Source organism: Plutella xylostella, chromosome 2 (genome assembly GCF_932276165.1).
Source record: "Plutella xylostella chromosome 2, ilPluXylo3.1, whole genome shotgun sequence".
NCBI classification, from domain to species: Eukaryota; Metazoa; Arthropoda; class Insecta; order Lepidoptera; family Plutellidae; genus Plutella; species Plutella xylostella.
The window spans coordinates 2,755,840-2,779,229 of NC_063982.1; the positions used below are offsets into that span (position 1 = coordinate 2,755,840).

At 41.1% G+C, this 23,390-nt stretch overlaps 1 protein-coding gene across 1 annotated transcript in view; it reads right to left on the minus strand.

Moving 5' to 3' along the window:
• Window positions 1-6,790: 6,790 nt before the first annotated feature.
• The window catches only part of LOC105390484, a 58,577-nt gene continuing 41,977 nt past the window's right edge, over window positions 6,791-23,390 (minus strand). Inside the window, exons 4-19 of the mRNA XM_048631657.1 lie at window positions 22,658-22,806; window positions 21,876-21,988; window positions 21,388-21,582; window positions 20,864-20,975; window positions 19,610-19,679; window positions 18,586-18,698; window positions 17,865-17,953; window positions 17,449-17,604; window positions 16,475-16,915; window positions 15,677-16,072; window positions 14,884-15,053; window positions 14,049-14,410; window positions 13,535-13,631; window positions 12,897-13,009; window positions 11,329-12,011; window positions 6,791-11,003 (exon numbers count right to left, since the gene is read on the minus strand). Coding sequence (XP_048487614.1) covers window positions 10,847-11,003; window positions 11,329-12,011; window positions 12,897-13,009; window positions 13,535-13,631; window positions 14,049-14,410; window positions 14,884-15,053; window positions 15,677-16,072; window positions 16,475-16,915; window positions 17,449-17,604; window positions 17,865-17,953; window positions 18,586-18,698; window positions 19,610-19,679; window positions 20,864-20,975; window positions 21,388-21,582; window positions 21,876-21,988; window positions 22,658-22,806 — 3,416 coding nt within the window. The 3' untranslated portion in view covers window positions 6,791-10,846. The remainder of the gene's footprint in view (window positions 11,004-11,328; window positions 12,012-12,896; window positions 13,010-13,534; window positions 13,632-14,048; window positions 14,411-14,883; window positions 15,054-15,676; window positions 16,073-16,474; window positions 16,916-17,448; window positions 17,605-17,864; window positions 17,954-18,585; window positions 18,699-19,609; window positions 19,680-20,863; window positions 20,976-21,387; window positions 21,583-21,875; window positions 21,989-22,657; window positions 22,807-23,390) is intronic.

Consider the following 23,390-nt stretch of genomic DNA (forward strand, 5'->3'; position numbering starts at 1 on the left):
TTTTTTTATTTCGATGTCTCTGCTGAAGAAACTGTCTAATGCAGCTTTTGTTCTAAACTGCCTAAAGATCATTGGACTGCTCATAGGAATGGTGACGCACGGTAAGTACAGGAGCGTTACTCTATACTGATGAGAAACGAACGAACGAGAGCTGTCGTGCAATCGGCACGTTTAATACATACAAACAGATAGAGCGGCTCGCGCCGCAGTGCGCTGAAAGTTCGTTTTTCGTCATATAAAGTGATCCCCCAGACACTATCTTAAGTGTCATGACACATCGGCAGATTCCAGCTTTGAGTCTTTTCTTTTCTCGGCTGTGAGCAAAGTGAATCCCACCGGCGAGTGTTCAACCTAAAAGCACTGAGCTAATTCCTGATTTCGTAAAAGTCGCTGTTGCTATACCATACCGCTTCACAAGTTACCGAATTTATTATGATCCTACTGTCGGGTGATCATGATCGGAGTGTCATCGCGGTTTCTGAGTGGAACCATATTAGCTGTCTTCCTTATGTCCCAGTGGATTGTGAGTGTGTATCCGAGCTCTTTGTTGAAAAATGCGTGAACCTCCTACGCAGCAGCTGTCTACTAGTTGTGTATCGAATAAATCGAGTAATGGTGCTCTTGCACGAGACGACTACCTTTTGGTAAAATTATAACTTCCACTATTCTGGGAAAATGCATATACCTACTGTGTACTGTGTATCACATCACGTGTAGCCGCAGCCCTACTCAATGTACGGGGCTAGATAATAAACAATGGCAGTCGTCATTAAATTTCTATGAATTTCGAAGGTCATCATTTGGAGCACAATCCAAAGTGTGAAAGTACCTATTCATGCCTAAACGGCTTCTCTAATGAAAATGTATTTTTAATTCGATTCTGGCGCAAACGTTTCATAACTATTTTTCAACACTGTATCTGCTGAAACTACTTAGACTGACTGGTTAAGATGCAGACGTGCCGTTTTCACAATTCCATTTTGAGTAATCCTCAACTGTTTTATGGATCTTTCAGTTAGTTACGTAACTAGTTACCAAGTAAAAAAAATTACTTGTGTCATGCTCGTACTCGCATCTCATTTAGGAGCTCTCTGGCCTCTACCTGAAGGCTAGAACTGGTATCTACTAAGCTAGTACAGAGTTATAACCGGGCAGCGGTGACGTGGTAGCTGCTTGATTTATTAGAGTTTGCTGAAAACTTTCTAAATAAGTAATAATTATTAGTCATAATATTAACTCTTCGCAGTTCTTTCAGAATGCAATACCAGGTCGCTGAAGTAGGTAACCTTCCTTAGCTGGACAACAACAACCCTTTTTATGCCTTTTTGTTTAAAAGAATGTCGCAGTTATTCGCCGTTCCACTGTCATATCGATGTCCAAGGACTTTTTCTTGGGTATAGCTAACTACCTGAGTTTACCTATAGATAGCCGCAAGCTCAGGCCGCAAGCTATCTGCTGTTGGCGAACTGTCAGTTCTGATTGATAAGTCAGGCTCGAGGTGGCTCGTCCAACTGTCCATGTTCCCGCCACCATGATTGTTGCTTCCACAGATTAGAGAGTCTATGTTGGCTGTCGTTGCATCAGGTCTGATCAGCAACTAACATCTTTACGTACCATCTTTATTTAATCGAGCTATTTTATTTTGTTTTATCTAGGTTGACTTAATGGTTTCAAAATCGAACCTACAACAATGTAAGTAGGTACCTACCTACGTACCTTTGAAGTTGCAACAAGGCGAAGCCTTAAGGTTTTGGCCGAGACCTGCCCTTAGTGTTGACGAACATACCTAAAGGTGACCTTGTTAATGTTTTTCATATGAAGTACTGAACATTTTACTTATCCTGGTGGCATGACTGATCATTTACTTACCCAGTTAAGACATGTTAGCCGGGTCATTTATCAACTATTATAATTGTTATTGTTGTGTTAATCAATCTTTATTAATTGATGTCATCTACCAAGGAATGCTGCCAGAGTTCATAATATTCACACATGATGATACAGAATGATAGTAGCCCACAAAATGGGTGCAAAGGCTTATAACTTAACATACTTACCTATTTCTCTCTTTCCTGTCCAGTCCCTTCGTGATGTCACTGCAAAGGCTCCAGCTGAAAACCAGCGCTATAATCCTTGGATTATAGCACATGCTGAGTCTGGAGTCCTTTTCGACACTACGCAGCAACTTGCTTTTTTACAATTTGGATATTTTATGTTTAGTTTACTTGTTTTTATTTTTTATATAATTTTAAATGTACACGTTAATACTAACCTAAAACTAAATATTTTCTAAATTTTAATTACTAACAGTAGATTAGGTTTAGATTAAGTGTTTAATTGTAATGTGTGTTGATAATGTTGCTGTTTATGTGTTGAATAAATGTTTTCTATTCTATTCTATTCTATAAAATAACTTTCCTTCTTAGTAGGACTGCACAGGAACTCGTTAACCGCCGAGTTAGTTAGAATACAAAATTAGACTGTGTGTTACTTGTCAATCTAGAATATTAATATAGTGACCTGCATCATGTTTTGAAAAACTGAATACTTAGTTATCCGCCAGTGTCACAGCCTTCATCTAATCTTTTCCAGTAGCTGATGAGGCTGAGATATTTAGTAAAATTATCTTCCCTTCAAGCACCACTCCTCGTTCCAAGGACTAGATGCCGCGCCAGGTGTTGCAGGCCGTGTCGTCGTACGGGGCTGACTGAGCAGGTCCTCGAGGCTCCAGGGTCGGCTGCTGCATTTCTGAGGTCAGTCCAGAATTACATACCCTAGTCAGCATGTGCTGACCTGAGCCCCAGCGGCCTGGATCGATATTCTACATTTTACAGCTTTTAAATATTGTTGCAAAGTATTTCACTGGTTCCATCCATTCGGCTAGTGTATGTTAAAAATATTGCCTTGACAATAACAAGATTTTGATCAATAATTACTTAAAAGTATTGCTTTCGAAGAGGCACTGTGTGTATCCATATGTATAAATACCTACCTATATGTATAGGTACATACCTTCAAGCACCACTCCTCGTTCCAAGGACTAGATGCCGCGCCAGGTGTTGCAGGCCGTGTCGTCGTACGGGGCTGACTGAGCAGGTCCTCGAGGCTCCAGGGTCGGCTGCTGCATTTCTGAGGTCAGTCCAGAATTACATACCCTAGTCAGCATGTGCTGACCTGAGCCCCAGCGGCCTGGATCGATATTCTACATTTTACAGCTTTTAAATATTGTTGCAAAGTATTTCACTGGTTCCATCCATTCGGCTAGATGTTAAAAATATTGCCTTGACAATAACAAGATTTTGATCAATAATTACTTAAAAGTATTGCTTTCGAAGAGGCACTGTGTGTATCCATATGTATAAATACCTACCTATATGTATAGGTACATACCTTCCATAACTTTCTGACAAGTCAGGAATAATAAGGAAGTACTTAAGTCTTATTTATACTTATACCTTTCTTTTTAGTATATCTATTACCTAGAAATCTATGCATTATAAATTTATAGATTCAAATATTTATCTACTGATATACTCATCAGTAGCTTATGGGTCACAGTTGGTTTTCTCTCCACCATGCGATAATAAACACATCTCACAATGTTTAACTAGGTTTCAGATAGGCTCAGACTACATAATAGACGCATTTTTCCTGAAATAAAAATGACATATTATGTATCTAGCCTATCTGAAACCTAGTCATTTCTGTATGGTGATATTACAACTGAGGCGCGCGGGCGACTCACTCTATTTATATAGGCACCCGCACCTTGCAAATTAAAGGTGGAGAGAAAAATGGACTTTATTTAACGGTCACTGTGACCCTTATGATGCCGAACACGGAGAAAGTCGAAACGCCATATCTCACAATGTTTAACTAGGTTTCAGATAGGCTAGATACATAATATGTCATTTTTATTTCAGGAAAAATGCGTCTATTAGTGTTAAGAATGACATATAAGATAACTTAATACCGCGATGTAGTTTGCGGAATAGTGACATCTATGTATATACGTAAATACTACTTGATAACTGAACAAGTGTTATGTAATGAATAATGGTTTATGAATGTGAATGCCTTACCAAAGTGTATTTAAATTAACAAAGACTGAAAATAAATGGATTGAAAAAAAATATTTGCTTGTTTTTCTCAACAAATTTTATAACACCCGTGAAATTTAAGCAAGAGTAATAAGGGTATTGACATTTAGCACATCTAGATATGTGAACCCACCAACCCGCAGTGGACTAGTGTGGTGGGAAATGGTCCAAGCTTAGGAAGGCAGTTTAGACCTTGGGGATATGCACAAAGGTTCCACTCGAGAGAGCCAGGTGCAGGTAATTACACCCCCACAGAGAATAGAATAGAATTAAAAAAGGGTATTGACAAACCTACGTTTAGACAGATGATAGATCTCAGTATAGTCCAGTCAATAAATGACTCAAAATTAGGTGTAGAGTGCGTGAGCAGGTAACTAAGCGATTCCTTCAGAAACTTGTTCAGGGGGCTTAGGTTGTTAACATACCAAAAGTCCTGACTCCTAGGTGATGAGCGGGGGGGAGGAGGGGGGGATAAAGGTACGAATTTTTGGTTTTTAGCTTATATCTCGAAAACGGTGCATCGGAGAGAAATGTTTTCAACTAATGAAATAAAGTTCTTAAAATTATCTAAAACTTTTATATCATACTAGCTGTTCCCGCGCGCTTCGCTTCGCCTTAAAAAGTTTTCCCGTGGGAATTCCGGGATAAAAAGTAGCCTATGTTTTTTCCCAGGGTCTAGACCGTATGTATACCAAATTTCATTCAAATCCGTTCAGTAGTTTTGGCGTGAAAGAGTAACAGACAGACAGACAGACAGACAGACACAGTTACTTTCGCATTTATAATATTAGTAAGGATGTTTTTTTCTAATTCCTAACCGTTTTCGAGCTATTACCCTCGGAAAAAGTTGAAATTTACAAGAAAAATGTATTCATGTCAAAACATTCATAAACATTGCATCATATTGTCTAAACCTATTGATAAATGAAAAAAATGAATAGAAAAGTAGTTGTAGATTTTTAAATTCCCTTTTAGAATATAATTACATATGCTGGTTAATGTCCAACCCACCTAAAGGTACAGCTATTTTACTCACACTTAACCTTACTACTTCGGTGAGCTATGTCAGTGACTTTACCAAAATGCAAGTTTAAAATACCTCTAACTTTAGGCGGTTGGACATTGACCAGCATATGTAATATATTCTAAAAGGGAATTAAAAAATCTACAACTTCTTTCCTCTTCATTTTTTTCGTTTATGAATTGGTTAAGACAATATGATGCAATGTTTATGAATTTTTTGACATGAATACTTTTTCTTGTAAATTTCAATTTTTTCCGAGGGTAATAGCTCGAAAACGGTTAGGAATTAGAAAAAAACATATGATATAAAAGTTTTAGATAATTTTAAGACCTCCATTTTAGTAGTTTATAATATTTGTCTCCGATGCACCGTTTTTGAGATATAAGCAAAAAACCAAAAATTCGTATCTTTATCCCCCCCTCCTCCCCCCCGCTCATCACCTAGGAGTCAGGACTTTTGGTATGTTAACAACCTAAGGCCCCTGAACAAGTTTCTGAAGGAATCGGTTAGTTACCTGCTCACGCACTCTACACCTCATTCCTTGACTGGACTAAGTAAGATAAGACACCTAACTGTACTTTGGCCTATTAGTTACTCTTGATGAAATTAAGCACATTTTATTAATTGCCTTTTTTCTCGAAAACGGAAAGAGATATCGAAAAAAGACGTCGAAGTTGAAGCTTACTGAAAAACTCGAGGCGGAGTCTCACGCCACCTCGATTCTCGCGGTGGGCGGATCGCCTAAGCGTCAGCGCACACCGAACTGCAAAATGCTCGCGCATGGTCGAGCAAACTTTTGATTGCTCGACCATGCAGGCGGCATGCTCGCCCATCCGTGAGCAAGCTCCGTTAAAAATGCTCTGGGTTGCCAGGCGGGCGTGTATGACCAGTTTGATGCCAAAATCCGACGTTGGCAGACGTGTTCAAAATGGTCGATTGGGATTTAGTAGCAGCCGTAGGTATTTGTGCAAAAAGGGGTTAAATCTATTTTCAATAACACATCAAACTTACCTGGTTTCCCCATTTCTTGAGAAACTTTTTCCCAAGCATTGACTTTTAACATCCGATCGCTGTATGTTGGGCTCGATATATTGTACAAACATTCAAAACGGTGCACCAAACTGATTAACTTTTCTTCGTCCATGATTTCCAACTGACGCCGGCGCGAAGTAGTAAACGCACGTCCAACACAGTCTTCTCGCTGCGGCACACTGAGCGCGGGCGATACGCGGCGGCAACGCGCCGGCGGCAGCTCGAGCACGCTCGCGCATGTAGAACGCATACTCGAACATTTACTAGAAAGCTCGAGCATGGTCGAGCATCAAGTTGGGACGTGTATTCAATTTTGAAATGTATGGAATTATCATAAGATTAATTTTTCAATGATTTCACAATATGCTCTGCTCTGCTCTGCTCTTGGTGTGCGCTGACCCTTAAACTGTAGAACGTTGACAAAGTCTGTTTTTTAATCTGATAAGTACTAAATTGACAGATTCTGAACGGTACATCAACAGTCGATTTTCTCGCCAATAGAACGATACGCCACTTAATCGCGGGACAATCCACTATTGATGAACCGTGCAGAATCTGTCAATTATGAGACTTTAGAAGCTGGAGCTGCACTAACGACCAGGGAGCAGGAGAGGGGGGTAATAAAACCAACAAGTGAAACAGAATCTTCGCTTTATTTAGCAATTTTCCGGTTGAAAAAAATAATCAACAAAACTAGACTGAAATTCTGAACATGACTATTTTTACAAACAATTTACAGCATTTTTTTATATTAACGAGAGTTTTGAGCGTCCCCTCAACAGAAGCCGCATAGTCACCGCCGCATAATACCAACGAAAAATAACGATTAAAAAAAATATGTACAAGGAAAACAATACTGGGCTGAAAGCCTTCGCGAGTCGAGGATATAGATAAGAATTAAACGGGCAAGGGGGCACTCAAAACCTCGCGTTCCTATACTAAAATCAAGAGCTTATGAGGTACACAACATTTCCTAACCACATTACTAAGCGTATGTTAACGGCCCCAAAAAATGAGACCAGTTTTTTTTTACATTTTTTCCCAAATTTGCAGCCTTTTGTAAAGTATATGATACTTACTAGTTTAAATATGTATAGACATAGTTAAAACCGTTACATTTTTATTTATAGTAATTTTTTTGATCGCAAGTAATTTTTCTTAACAAGTAGGTAATGTTACCCGCTGTGTTACGAAAAACAGCTCGCATTTTTATCTTATAAATTGGAACAACACGTCACTGCCATATTATTCGCATAAGTAGCTAAGTTAACCCCAAATGATCATTACAACGCCTTAGACACGCAATTTTATCTTTTTTTATATTTTTCTGCAAAATATCGATATTTTTTAACAACTTTTAACATTTATTTGAAAAGTCTGATAATTTATTTCCGAAAAAGAAACTACACTTCAACATCAAAACGATTACATTTCATATGAGTTAACACAGTGCATCTACATTCTATGGACGCCCTAAGTTTTTTTTTACCTTTAACTGTATCATTAATATGAGAAGGGCACGACATTTAGATTATTCATAATTAATTAGGATTGCGAGAGAACGATTTAATATTTCAAAAGTTAAAATGTTTAGATGAAACACCGAGGGCTATATTCAAATATTTCAACAGACAGATTGAATAACCGAATGCAAAACTTTTCTAAAAATATCTTCATTACAGTTTTGATCTCACTCAGCGTCATTTCTCAACAATATCCATAACAATGTTAATTTTACATAAGCAAGCCCACATACAGCTAAGTGAACAAATTTAAGTCACCCTGAGTACAGAGCAGGATACCTAAAAATAAACATGTTGTATGTAATTCAAAGTAAGGCCTAATTAGGTATTACACTTGAGTCCGCCTGTACCTATGATTTATAATGAAATGATTACAGAATATAGCGAACTCATACCTGAAATTCGGACCAAGTCAAATGTAGTTTCAATTTCAGTTTTTACATAGTTCATATTTTTAAAGAGACAATTATAATAATTATAAGCTTTGTTCTAAGTGTGTTAATAATATCGAAAGCCCAACTCAAACTTTGCCAATTACTATATATCAAACCGTTCTTAACTGTATTTTTGTTACCATCGAAACTATATTAGTCCATTAAACTTGACTTGAATTATTTTGGGTCAAATCGAGATATTTTGGGCAAAATTAGCGAACGAATTTACTCAGAGGTCACAATTACACTGGACCCGCCAGCAAAACTATCTATACCTTGTTTTATTACCAAGTAAACATATTTTTATACATTTAACGCTATATAATACACATGTATGCGGTTATATTACACTTTTTTTTTTCTTTTTTTGTCTTTAACACTAGAAGAATCGTTAACTAAGCCGGATACCTTCTTAACCAGCCGAATGTAGCTTTTTTTAAATCGAGCAATTGAGTAACCAATGAATATGATATTTTTATTATTATTCTGTTTTGAATAGAACTGAAGGCTGGCAAAATCGGCAGTAGGTATGCTTTTCTTGATGAAGATATTTACTATTTCACAGCCACTTAAATTAATGATTGAAGCTTAGACTTCTTCGATACTAAATGAAATGACCTTTTCAAATAATAAGACCTATTATAAATTGTCTGTGTAAGTTTGTGGGAATGAAACTTGAAGTTTTAAGAAAGGCGAAATTATGAGTATGGTAAAGTTTTAATCCGTTCTTTAACAGTATGTAAAGAGGATTTGTAGAAACTTATTTTTTTAATCCGTTGGGCCAATGACATAAACATGCGCTAGTGAATGGTTGGATGAGGAAAGCCGAGGACCGACTTTTCTGAAACTTCTTGAAAGAAGTTAAACCAGCTATGATCGAATAAAGAAGGTATAGCAATTGCGATAGAGCTGTCTAAATTGATTGAAATTAAATATAATTTAGGATTTCAGTAAGAGCTAACTCTAGTATCATTCCCACAAAACTAAGTGAGTTTCTTAGAAAGCCTTACACAGATTCAGAAGTCAAAAACATGGAAATTACATTAGTTATTGTGTTTGATATTCGTTTTTAGGTTACCTCAGGAGTGTTTCCCGCCAAATCTTTCCTTTTATTGATTATTACAGCTAAAACTAATACCATTATCGGACCAAAAGATGGCGCCACTACAACTGTACACCAATTTAAATAATCCCTACGAATTTAACACAATTGTTTTACTTTTTTTACATGAGAAAGAATAACTTTTTACAAAATTATTTACACTTAAAAAAACCATTAACGTAATATCACACGTTTCCTCTCCTACGAAATCACTATACCCTTTCAATAATAATAATAAAATTAAACTAGACAACTCAATATTAAGGTCCTTCCTAGTTTTGTGACCGTCACGAGGTAGGCCAATAGATTGTAGGAATCAACTTTTTCTCATAAATCAATTATATCTTGCATAGAACTAGAATCAAACATTGTTCCGAGATGAAATTATGTATAAATTGAAAATGCTATACTGATAACATACAAACCTGTAAGCCTAGTACAGGTTAGCTATGAAAGTTTACGCTTTCTCGCATACAAAGTGGCGCCTCTAGCGGAAAATATAATTAAACATTTGACAGATAATGTACGCAGTTGACAGTAGTAAACGTAAACTGTAAAACCCGTACTAAGGGTACTGGTTGATGAGACTGCTATGACTATTTCTACTAATTCACAAACCAAGAAGGACTCAAATTTCTTTTCAAATTACATAATAATGGCGACTTACATTGTACAAAAATCAGCGAGAAACACTGACCATAAGGTAATTAATGTCTGTCTTTATAGAGGTTTACTTTTGGAATCGATTTGACTGGTTAGATTTACATTTTATGCTCACATTCCTTCGTTTTAATTTAATATTTCTTGCTCTAGTCTAATCGATTCCAAAAGTAATTTAGAATTCATAGTTATGCAATGTTACAATTCATTATTACAACTTATACTAGCAGGGCACATCTGCCAAATTGCGTATGTTCAATAATACATTCAAGGATTGATTCATGCATATAGTCCATGTTCATAAGTGTAGCAACATTTACACTAGCAGTGTCACTTAGAAATTTAGGCTTCAAAAGCTCATTTTTTTCCGCTGATGTTGTGGCTAAATTCAAACCAAACTACCGTTATCACGATCCTACAGTTATGAACTTAGACGGTGTCCCAAATGAAACATTGCTTTGCATTGGTGAAATTAGCTCTTCGTTTTTACAAAGTTACAAAGCGCAAAATTTTACCTTACCGATAGTTATAGGTGATCCTAATGGGTATGGGAAAAACTGATTCACTCTCTACACACCAAGATCAAAACTACACCAATACACAGCAATATTTAATTTCGACCACACAAAAAACACCCTTTCAACCCTTGCCACAAACAGACTGCGCTGTTACAAGTTTACTTTAACCCTTAACAAGACCAATACGATACCACATGGTTTTCTTACTTTGGCGAAAACATTTGAAGTAGCCGTGTGGGTTAATCTTTTACATGTTAAATTTAACCCTTAACAAGACCTATACGATACCACATTGTTTTCTCCCTCCAACCAATGAAACATTTCAAGTATCCGTGCTAGGTCAAGAGTTAATTATGAATCAGACGTATCCTGGCTATCCGCTGTGCGCGGAGTGGGCGTGGGCTAGAAGGCGAGCACGGGCGGCGCGTCCTGACTGCGGGGCTCCGGGCGTTGTCACGTGACCTCCATGGGCAGCGTGTCGGCGGGGCGCCGGCGGACCGCGCCGTTGGTGGCGGCGTCCGTGTCGCCGGGTGTGTCGATACGGCGCCCGTCCGGCGTGAGGACTGAGGAGGTTGAGGCCGCGGCCGAGGTAGTCACTTCGACTATCTCGCTGGAAGAGAAAGGTTAGGGTTAGTTGAAAGTTGGGGAGACTGCAGACTCTTTTGGGGATGGTTATAAAACTGTCCGGTTATATCTACCGACGAATTGATAGCCTATGGGGTAGAAGAGTTAATTACCCTCCACCCTTTTAGGCAGCTAGCCAATAGTGGCTGGATCAAGAACGCCCGGTGCACTCGGGCAAGGCTTATGTCAAATCGTGGACGACAACGGGCTGATGATTACAAGTATGATATATTTATTTTTATGTCTACTCGACTCCTGAAGGCTTGGCAAACAACAGTATAAAAGACTAGCATTTTAAAATATATATTTACCTATTAGCAGCATGCGCGGCGGCGGGGTGGGCCACGAGCCTAGCGGGCCGCGCTTTCAGCTGCGCGCTCGTGGTAAACGCGATCGCCTGCACATTCGCCATCGCGCCCGATATCGCGATCTTCTGGCCCGACTTGGGCAGATTTTTCTGCAGTAAGTTCGCCACTACCGCACTGGGTATTGAGGCAGTTCTGGTTGTCGATGTCGACGGCTCTGAGCGAGTTATTTGAGGTGAGGCGACATGCACTGTGCGGTTTTTCAGCTGGATCTGATGTCGCAAAGGCGCTCTCACCGGCACTCCGGCCCTGACAATCTGTCTTCCATCCAAACTAACGCTGACTCTGTGCGGTCGCGTCGTCGCCGCTATGTTCCCTCGTAGTTGAGACGCGTCAAACGTGGCCATGACCTGTCGCTTCTTGGCGTCGTTCAGATCTAATCGTGCTACGGTAGTCGCTTTCCCCGGCTGCGGTTGTCTGACTACATTCACTAGATGTGCCCCTTTGCCGAGTTGTCCTTTGATTTCGAAGAACTGTGCGCAGGAGCCTGGGGCAGCCTTCAGTGTGGCTGATTTGGCCTCGCCGAGGGTAGCTAGAGACACGACGGTGGGTAGCTGAGCGATGCCGGCTCGGCTCTGGGCTAGTAATTGTGTTCTCTGCGTTTGCGTTAGCGGGTGGGCGTGAAGGACCTGGAAAGAGAGAAATAAATGTGAATGTGAGTGACTAATAGAAAAATACCTCTGACTGAAGTTGCAACAAGTTGAATAAATTAGTCATAAAAGTATAATGATACCGAATTGTCTGCTGGATATAGGCCTCTGCCAAGGAGGGCCACAGCACTCTGTCCTTGCCCTCCTTCAGATAGTACCGGATACGTTTCGAAGATCGTGTCGGTCCATCAAGCCGGAGGGCGTCCAACGTTTGCAGTGATATCCCTACTGTACCCGGTGAATATTGAGGTGAGCAGCCGTTTCTCTATCAAGTAGCCATGCGTGGGCCATGCCACTGTATGTTGGTTATGTCGGTTACTTTAGTTCGTTTGTACCTTCAGTTTACTCTTCGCAAGTGTTATTAATCACAGACCACACGACACGGTATACGAGTTGTCGAGTGGAGACCACGAACAGGTTAACGCAGCGTGGGACGCCCTCCTGCCCGCTAGACTGACGACCTTAGGCGTGTAGCCGGTAGTGGTTGGATGAGGACGGCCGAGGACCGAGTGTTGTGGCGCTCCTTGGGAGAGGTCTATGTCTAGCAGTGGATGATTATTGGCTGGTGACGATGATGATGACACGACACGTACCTTGAGCTTGTTGTGTGCAACTACCGTACTACACAACAACCGCTAGACACACGTACTTACCTTGAGTTTGTTGTGCGCCCATTTGGCTATTGTCTGTTATACTTCCGTTTGTTTACCTTTCAGTTTGTTGGGTGCACAATAATGGCCAGACACACGTACCTTCAGTTTGTAGGGCGCACAGTTTGTTACACATTTTGCTATATCGGTTACTTTATAGTTCGTTCATACCTTCAGTTTGATGGGTGCATAATAACGCCTACACTACACGTACCTTGAGCTTGTTGTGCGCGTAGATGTTGGCGGGCGGCTGCAGCTGCTTCTGCTGCAGGTGCACGACGGGGCGCCGCGGGGAGTGCGCCGCGGAGACAGACACCGGCCCTGGAACTGGAAGTGAGGATGTTAGATTTATGAAAGTAGTATATTAGGTGGTATGGAGTTTCGAAAAGTGGTTAAAAGGGGGTGAATCGCAGAGGGTCATTCTGAACAAGTTTTGAACCTTTCGTCGCTGAGTGCCTAAAACGCAGTCCGCCTATTTCGCGTTATGCCTTTACCTAACAAGAGTTAGATATAATGATGATTTAGACTTGTGTATTAGTTCATGAGCGAGCAGGTAGATTGTACCACTTTTTCAACACCTGTACAGGTACAGGAGGTAGCTCAAAGCTCAGTCGGTAACTCTTGCTTGATAAAATACGAAGTTTCAGAGAACTGCAACGCAACGATCGTAGTAAGCGCCGCAGAGCTATCTTGCTAACTGACTAACGCTGAGTTGCAGGAAGGAACTTTAAGCTAATGTCGACATTAAGCAAGCAAGGCAGCTATACATTTAAGGTCGACATTAGCTTAAAGTTCCTTTCTGTAATTCGGCATAAGAAGAATAAGATAGCGTAACAGATTTATAGTACATACCGATCTCCCCTCGCGCGGGCGGCGTCTCGGGCGCGTGGAAGGGCCCGTTCTGCGCCGCGCCCGCCTGCGACGACAGCACCTGGTTCTGCAGACGAACCTGTAATTAACACATACAGGATATTAGGATATGGATTTGTAATGGAAGTAATAGGTCTATTCGAGAGTGTTAGGTGCGAGAACTAACAAACCCGCAAAGGATGTCTGTTAGAGATGTAGTGTTAAAGGACACCACAAACATGCAATCGTAGCTTAGGGCCTTAGATACGTATTTATTGGTATTTCAGATGGATTGTAATCGATTTTTGACTGATGATGAGACAAATTTTCAATGATTAGCTGGCTGATGGTGATGATTCTAAGTTTTGGGAAAGAGATAAACATAACTTAATTGTGCAATAAAAAATAGATACACAGTATGTATATACGAATTCTTGCTGATTTCAAGTAAGGACTTGCATTTCTTTGCACTAATAAAATAAGTATACATATAGGTGAAAAACCCCAAAAAACTCACCCGCAAACTATCCGACACATTCACCGTCAGCACATGCGGCCGCGCCGCCTCGCCCGCGCCCTGCGTCACATGAGTCACATGGGTCACGCCCGGGGCCACGTGGGTCACGCCGGGGGTCACGTGGGTCACGCTGGGGGCCACGTGCGCCACGCGGTGCGGCGCCGATGTGATGATGTGCTTCTTGAGCGGGGAGTGCTTCGTGTGGACCGTCTTCAGTTGGACGCCGTGCGACAGTTGCACCTCTTCGATGGTTTCCGGGTCTTTTTGCTGCTTCGGCCGTTTTGGTGAAGGCTGCGGGGGAAATGATATTGGGTCAGTTTGTGGGTGGCGATATTCACACGGTGGATGGAAAGTATTGATGACTTATCGCACAGTTAATATAAAATTGATGATTACTTAGAGGACGTTAATGCATGGCTGTGATAAATAGTTCGCTCTGCTCATATTGTTAAAATAATTATTATTAAGCTTATAAGTATTGTATACTAAACTAGTTTTAAGTATTTTTTTGAAAAGATGGCTCAGGAGTTTCTTGCCTCCGTTCTTCTCCTTAGACAGAAAGAGCCCCCCTTATCCGAACGGAGAGTAGTTTGTAAAAATTGACGTTCATCAGAATTTTTTTAATTTTTACGCTGAATTTTTTGACTTTGACTTATTGCAATACCGTCACTACACAAATTTTTCAATAAAATTATGAGTTAAGTACTGCAATATATTCAGATTCCGATTAGATTAGAATAAAGGTGCGATATGATAATAAAACCGGCAGGGGACCCGTGCCCCAGCAGGGGGGACGTGATGGGACGTGATGGGTCGTGATGGTGATGATAATGACTAACCTTAGGGGCGGGAGTGTTGGCGGGCGCGGGCGCTGCTCGCGGCTTCTCCTCCTTGACCCGCGGCTTGATGTCTTCCACTTCTTGTTTAACCTCGACGGGGCGCGGCACGCACACCGGCGCCGTGGGAGCCGCGGTCACGTTCACTACTGACGAGCCGAATGACGATCTGGAAGTATTATACAAAATGAATGAAATAGATGCACTGGAGAGCGGTATAAAACCTAAACATTTGACATAAAAATTGGCTTAGCGGTGCCTTAACTATGCAGAGTTCTAACCGGTAACGAAAAATTATACATACTACATATATATAATTGGAAGTTACAAATAGATGCGGTATGTAATAAGGTGAACAGGTTTATACATATATTATTTGCTCTAAAAAAGCTGCGTTCGGTATCGTCTCAGGATGCTGCTATCCTGGTGTACCCACAAAGCAAATGGTGAACCACAGTTATGTCTGTTCAGCTTTAAGATACGGTATAGTACAATGGGGAAATTCTGTCGATGCGCATAGAGTATTCATAGCTCAGAAAAAAAGCATACGTGCCGTCTGGGGTCTAAAGTGGATGGATTCGTGTAAGGCAATATTTCAAAAGCAGAAACTTTTAACATTACCCTGTATTTATATTTTTGAAATGTAGAAATTTGTAATAGAGATAAGTTTATAACTGCAGTACACAGTCTCATTCTTAAATTCACACGTTAAAGATGCTTATTTGAAAGGCGGATTCTTATATATCTCTAGCTGACTAAATAGTCTAGTAAATAAACAAAAAATTTACTAACCTCTCTATGCGCCGGCGCACGCGACCAGAGCGCGCGCCTCCACTCTGGCCCTGGCATAAAAAAGGGTCCTTCACATCCACATCCTTCACCAACTCCTCCAACAAGTCATCCGGCAACAGATCCTTCTTATCATCCGTCAGCGTCTCCGACAGTATACTCTCGACTTGATCCTCAGTCAATCCTAGATTTTCGCTCAACAGGTCGTCAGACAAGTCCAGTTGTGGTTCGTTGATGAGCGAGTCCTGGTACAAGTGGGCTAGTGTGAACTCTGAGGTGATGAAGGGGTCCGGCGCGAGCACGTCCACGGCGAGCGGCGTGTGTGACGTCACGGGGGAGAGGGAGGCGTCGAGTGCGGGGGGAGGGGAGGGCGGCGGCGTCTTCGGCCGGAAGTGTAGCCTGGAATGGAGATATCGGAGATTTATTAACTATTTAAAGAGAGATTATTGCTTACGTAAATGTCTCTTCTTCAATGCCTTGATTTGAGGTAGATGAAGCTCACTATTTATAGTTGTTTTACCATTTAATGAAGGCAGAAAGAGCCAATAGATCACCATCTCCGTGGAAAGTTTACATTGGAATATGATATTATCGGGATACAAAAGAAGAACATATATATGCAGCCAAATTGAGCAATGGTTGCTCAGGCAGGCAGTTTAGACCCCAAGTGTTGTGTCTATACACAAAATATTCCATTCCAGTGAGCCAGTTGTCCACAGAGAATGAAAAGGATAGAGGAAGACCTATGGATAGCAATAAATAAATATCAGAGATAAAAATCCGCATAAAAACAGCACTCACCATTTCTTGTTAACCTCCTGTATGAACTTCTCAAACTCCTGCTCGACAGGCTCCAAACTCGCCTCCGAGTCATAACTGCTGTCACTACAGCCAGACCACGACCGCTTCCTCATCACCCGCACCAGATTCTGTCTCACACCACTGTCCCATGTCCTTTTATCACTAACACTAATATCACTTGGGTCCACACATTCACTTGTTTCTGTACGTTCACTTGTTTCCATTCGTTCGCTTGTTTTCGTTTGTTCACTTGTTTCCGTGGGTTCTGCGGGCTCGGGCTTGATGTCCTGAAGCCACAGGTGGGGGTGCTGCTTGAGATGCTTGCGGAAAGTGTGTCTCCATGGGTGTTTGCCGCTCGTGTGGTAATCTCTGGTCATCTCCTTCGGGTTTCTGTGCTGTTCTGTTTCCAGTTCGACTTCCTCGTCCCGTTGGGCTTTGTAACTGTAACAGATGGGTAGGAAGTTAGTTGTTGTAATGGAAATTTATCAACGTGGAGAAAAACACCGTTAAACATTGTGTCTTATTGTTCCCACGAAATTAATGTAATTTAAAATAAACAGTTGCCGTATTCCGGCTAAATCATTTCATGTCAATAAGAGCAAACCATACTGAAAACGCTATTACAAAATAGGTACGAATACTGCTGTAATGTCTCATCAAAAACACTCAGAGCATATTAAGTTACCTTGTGTCTTGACCTGTGTAGTCTAGTTTCCTAATTATAGAGCTTCCACTATACTATTGTATTTTTGACGTTTCCTTATGTCTGGTTAGTAAAGTTGGTTTTCCTTTGCAGTCATCAAATATGTATGGGATTTCCAATGTCAAAAAACCAATAATAAGATGGACAGAGTAAAGTAAATGGTTTATAATACAAACCCAAAAGGCTTCGGCGCAATTGGTCCTAGGAGTGTACTCCTGAATGAAAAGAAATCTTTGTATAATCGTACTATGCTAGCATTAGAAGCTGTTACCTGGTATCGGTGGTGAAGGTGAAGGGCAGGCGGGTCCACAGCGGGTCGAGCGGGGTGCGCACGCGGTCCAGCGCCACGCGGCCGCCGCGCGCTATGCGCCGCCGCGCGAACCCGATGCAGCGGGGGTGGCCCGCGCGCAGCGATGTTAGCGTGAACCTGTGATATTAATAATAATTAGGTGTGGTGCTTGGTATTGTATTACTTTATTAGATTCTGAGCTTGAACTGATGCCCAGTCACTCTAGTTTGACAAAACCTAAGGAAAAAGAGAGCTGCCATGGAATTGGTAGATTGAATACAACGAAACAGATAGAAAGATGTAGGTAATAAAGCAACGCTCTGAAACTTTGTTTTGCTACAGTTACCCTCCTGAAGCGGACGTCTGAATAGGTCTTAAGTTGATAATTTGGTACATACCTCAACCGATTGTCAAGCTCGTGTTCGTAGAGTGCATCCTTAGAGGTATCTTCTGGGTCCACGGGGTCGCCGTACAACGTCGCGGTGGGCTGGAAACGACAAGTGAGTATACAAAATACAAATACAAAAACGTTTATTCATTTGCCAAAAAGTTTTTCAGTAAACTAAGCTTGACCCCTTCTTTTAAGTACATAAGCACCTGTGCCAGAAGAGGTCACTCTTTCTTAACAAAGTAATTTAGCCAAATTTTGACATAATTTAATTCTTATAAGTATTAAGTACAATGACACAGTTAGTATATACTAACAGATAACATAAAGTGTTGATGTTGCTTAATATCATCATAAATTTTATAATTACATGTACCTAAGATTGCAAATTGAAAGTTTGTATTTATAAAAATTGATTTGGCCACTATTACTTTGTACTATTAGAAATCTACTCCCATACTCCCATAGCGGGGTAGGCAGAACTTGTTTGAATGTACAAAATTAAGAAAAAAACATATATGATAACACCTTCCCAACAATAAAATGCTCTGCCATCCCTCGTCGTTTCGATTGGTCCGGTCTCCCGGAATAATAGGGGGCAGCATATTGCAATTTTTGTCATATCCTCCAAGAGCATAAACTTATAGATCTGACCCATAAATTTCAACTCAGAGTGTTCAATGCGGCCCTGACGACCCTATCAAATCCTGATAAAACAGCAAAACACTCACCATTTCATAATAGCATCCCGCCTTGCGTCTGAACGCGAAGGGCCCGTCGTCGGGCGGCGTGCCGGCCTCCGCGCGCGCGCTCTCCTCCTCAGAAGAAGTATACACGCCCGAGTCTGCGTAACATGGGTTAAAAACACATTGTCGAGTTTAGTACGAGAGGGGGGGTAAGTTTCGGGGTATTTATGGTGAGCAATCTAGTGATATCGCCTTTACCCCTCGGGGTAAAAGTGTTCAAGTGGGATTTTTCTGTGAGCAATCTAGTGATAGATATATATTTTTCTGTTTTTTAATCCACTTATTTTTAACGAGTATCACAATGACGCTTCCTGCCTATGGTAAACAATAGTTTGTTCTATTCGGGGGTAAACAGTTTAAAATTCACTAGTATGCGGGTGAGTAGATTTGATAATTTATATCACTAGATTGGCCACACATAATTTACATAATATTGCAGCATTTGAAACAAACCTACCTTACATTTAATTTGATAGCTCTATTAAACCTTTACACCAACTTTAGTAAATTTTAGCGATAGATTTAATCAGTTCAGTGGAATAGGCAAAGACATTTAGCTTCTCTATTGACTTATTTATCAAGAAGATGGTTAAGAGACTTCTAAAGCGTAGATGAAACGGCTGGGCTTTTATACAGTTCGGCAAATCCTGATAAGCCCATTTTGATGAAAACGTTTGCATCCATACATCAGAAGCCTAAACACGTGCACATTGTTTACCAACCCGACTTTTGATCCTTCTTACCCCCGATTATTATTATTTTCTTTTACCCCAAACATTTCAACCCATTTTCTCCCATTATCACTGCGTTATTTTATCACACAGTAATTATGGAAGTAAAAAAATTACAAACCCCAGTTTTACCCCCTAAAAATTCAATTACCCCACAAAATTTCAACATTACCCAAAAAATAATAGTCCCCATAAAACCCCAAATTTACCCCACAATTTTTCGGTTACCCCGCATTTCTCCCCACAGTTACCCCCCAGTGATGGCGGGTCGCACTCACCTCGTAGCCCCTGTGCGGAGCCGGTGCCGTGGTGCCGGTGTTTGCGTCGTTTGTACGGACGCTTCTCGCGCTGCAAGTCAATACATAACGTGCATAATACCACGCTTGCCGTTCCCTCCTTACTTACGACTAACTGTGGCTGGGGGAACTACGGGGTAAGGTTCAGTTTGGTCAAATGTTTTGTCAAAATTACTTCTTCATTTGATTGGCACTAAATACTTTAAATAACAAAATGTTATAAAGACAATTATTTTATACAAGCCGCTTATTTTACTCATTTATATTGAATCTTTTTTCAGGTGCTGATAATTTACGATAAATATCATTGCGTTACAAACTATTAAACATACTTGACGGATGAAGAAGATGCTGTTAAATTGAGCCTCGATGAATTATAACAAAGATACCATAATAACATTCTAATCTAAACCATTCCTATGGTTATATTTGACCAAATGAACCACCCATTAAGTTCACCCAGCACATATAAGGAGAAGTTGACTGAACGACTGATATATTAACTCATAGCCGAATTTGAAGCACAATATATTATTTATCGCAAATGTAGTAGGTATAATGGGGCGATACTTCAGAAGAATATAGAAAATTCATCCGTCCCGTAACACTGCATATTATCATCATGTTAATATTAAATTTACCCCAGCTAAACGTTACAGGGCTATTTAGGGAAATAGTTCTGTGAGATACCGTTTTTAAATAGAAGATCGTAGACGTGTATTTTTTCATAAATGGAAGATTCTAAAGCAACAAATATAAAATTTCCCCACCCACCTCTATCTTAATTTATACTTTGCTTTAGAATCAGCGTAAATGTGTGTGTGATTGCTTTAGAATCAGCGTAAATGTGTGTGTGTGTGAGTGTGTTTGATTTATGAAATAATTTACTGCGGGTCCCGCAGTCTTAAATCTGATGTAATACTAGTCATTTAAATACTTGATTATTATTCCAAGATTTCAGTGAGTTGGTTCCATAATGAAAGTTGCTCAGAATGTCTTATCAACATTGACTTAGCAACGGGAACGAAACTGATGATGAAAGTCCACGTCATATACCTACAGGGTATATATGGCAATATAGCAAGCCGAAAGGGGATGACTCAGGGGGTCATCCTGAACAACTCCATAAGTCACCGCCTTTCGACTTCCTACACCACTTTTGCAACACCCTGAATATGCCCGTATGTGTGTTTGTGTGAGTGTCAGATAACAACAATACACAAGACCAGTAATTACCTGTCTGGGCGCGTCGGGGGGAGGGAGGCGCGGCGCGGGCGGCGGGGGGTACGCGGCGTCGCGGAACCGCGCCGTTTGGGCTGCCAGGGACGCCGCAGAGAATGTGGAACGACTGCAAGAGAAATGGATTACTTTTAGAGACTTTATATAAACACTAGGTAAGTTATATGAGACCAGGCACAGGCAAACGGAGTTTACGTTTGATGAGCTACTTTTACTTTAACAAAAAATAAGTTTCTGCGACTGGTCGAAAAGGTCGTTTAGCAGCAGAAACGTAAAGCTATATTGACCCTCTAGTTAGTTAGATCATCTTGAAATATAGCTGGTAATGGCTGAAGAAAGCCGAAGTGTGTTCTAATTCTCGTCCTTATTATATGTCCAGCTATGGTCGATTATCGGCTGATTTACTATAAATACTCAACGAACATTTCTGTTTCTTTCCTCGTTTAAGCCTTCTGACTGACGCATACTAATAGACCATCGTTTTTGCTCTCAATTGATCCAATATCACCCCTAAAACCCACCTCTGCGGCAGCTCAGGCGGCAGGTGCGACGCGAAGTCCTGCGCGTGGTATCGCCGCTCCGACAGCAGCGCCGTGAGCCGCAGCAGGTCGCGCTTGGCTCGCTCGCGCCGCGCCACCAGCTCGAGTAGGGTCAGCGCGCGCGCGAGGTCGCGCCGCAGTTTCAGCATCTTCTCGTACGAGCTCTCGTCGTTTTTCCTGTGGATTAATAAATGGGTCGCGTTTTATTACACGTCAATACTCAAGCCCTCTTATCATAAAACGCAAATTAAAGATAGTTCTGGCCTAGAACCAGTTGAGTCCAGCGATTTCATACAATTCTAACCAAGTCCCCTCTAGACCTAGAGACCTCATACGATGACATAATGTGGAGACCCACTACAGGGTTCAGATAAAGTTAGGTTTGCAGCCGCCTAAACTGAAAGTTGTGAAATTTAAAGTCTTTGAGTCTCTAGACGCTATGTCGAGTTATTAAATAACAATGAACTGACCTGTTCTTCCGAGTCTGCATCTTCTCGGTGCGTCTGCGGAAGGCGAGGTACGGGTTGTTGGTGGACTGCCCCGGCCGGGACTCCGTCTTCACCGACAGGATCAGCGGGTGTTGCTGTCGATACAAATTTAAATATTTCATTACATGTCACATGGAATAGAGACACAACAGCGACGGTAAAATAAAAGTTTTTTTTTCTATTTACCCCATTGTTCAAAGTTACCCCGTTTCATGGAAACACGTTTACCCAATCATCATAAATTTATCAATGCTATAATTTTAAAATACACAATAATAGTTATAAGCAGCCTTTACTATACAGGATGTTGCAAAAGGGTATACTAAGCCGAAACCTACATGTGCAGCATGGTATATCTAAGCCCGAAACTGAAATCACAATTTCAAAAAATATTAATTTTCCATAGAAACTTTGTTGGTCACGTGACTTTTTTACTATGGAGAATGTTTTTTTTTCGCGAATTTTGAAATTCTGATTTCAGTTTCGGGCTTAGATATACCACCCTGTATAAGCAAGTTCCAAGTAGCGCTGTCCTCGGGCTTCCTCATCCAGCCACTACCGGCTAACTGTTTAAGATCGTTAGGACAAGATGGCTTCTCACGCTACGCCTGCCTGTGCGGCGTCTAAACTCAAGAACTAATTTACCCCACAGGTCAACAGCTTACCCTACATCAATAACCAATTTACCCCACAGACAGGTCAACAAATCCTCGGCTTATTTGGCCAGCCCACTTCAACATACCATGACTACAGTGTCAACATACCGTCTTGAGCCGCTTGTTGAGCCAGTAGTCGTAGACGGCTATGACCAGGTCGTCCTGCCGCTCCAGCAGCAGCTTGGCCTCGCCGAGCGTCACGACGGTCTGCCCCGAGCTCCGCTCTAGCTTGTCCATCATCTGCTCGAACATCAGCTCTGCGGATTGAGCGTCTGTTAGTGGGCTGTGTTTGTTTTGTATTATTGGAGGACAAGGTTTGGGTACGGCACCCGGGTACAGACTCTTATTGGGGAGTCGCTCAAGTCTATTTTTTGTCTCAGATACTAAATTGACAGATTCTGATACGGTGCATTACGAGTCGATTGTGCCATGAATGTTTCGCGATTAAGTGACGTATTGTAAGTGACCTATTGGCGGACTGACCGTTCAGAATCTGTCAATTTAATATCTGAGATAAAAAATCGTGTATCGTTGTATTATCCGTAGCGATTCTGGTTCGTTCGTTTTTCAATGTATGTAGCTATGTAGGTTGTGATCCCCCGGACAGTGGTTTGTTATGTATTGTTGGAGAACAATATTACGGTTAATAAACCATAGAGTTTAGAGCAAATGAAACTGTGGTTGCCGTGATTTTCAGAGCTATTCAGCCTTGTACACACTTACACTTAAACTTATAAAACCCCTGTTTTTGGTCTGGATTGAGTGATAAATCGTGCAGAGAGCACTTTTTCGCGAGTTACAACATAATACGGTATGCAGGCTGGTAGGTATGTTTCGGCTT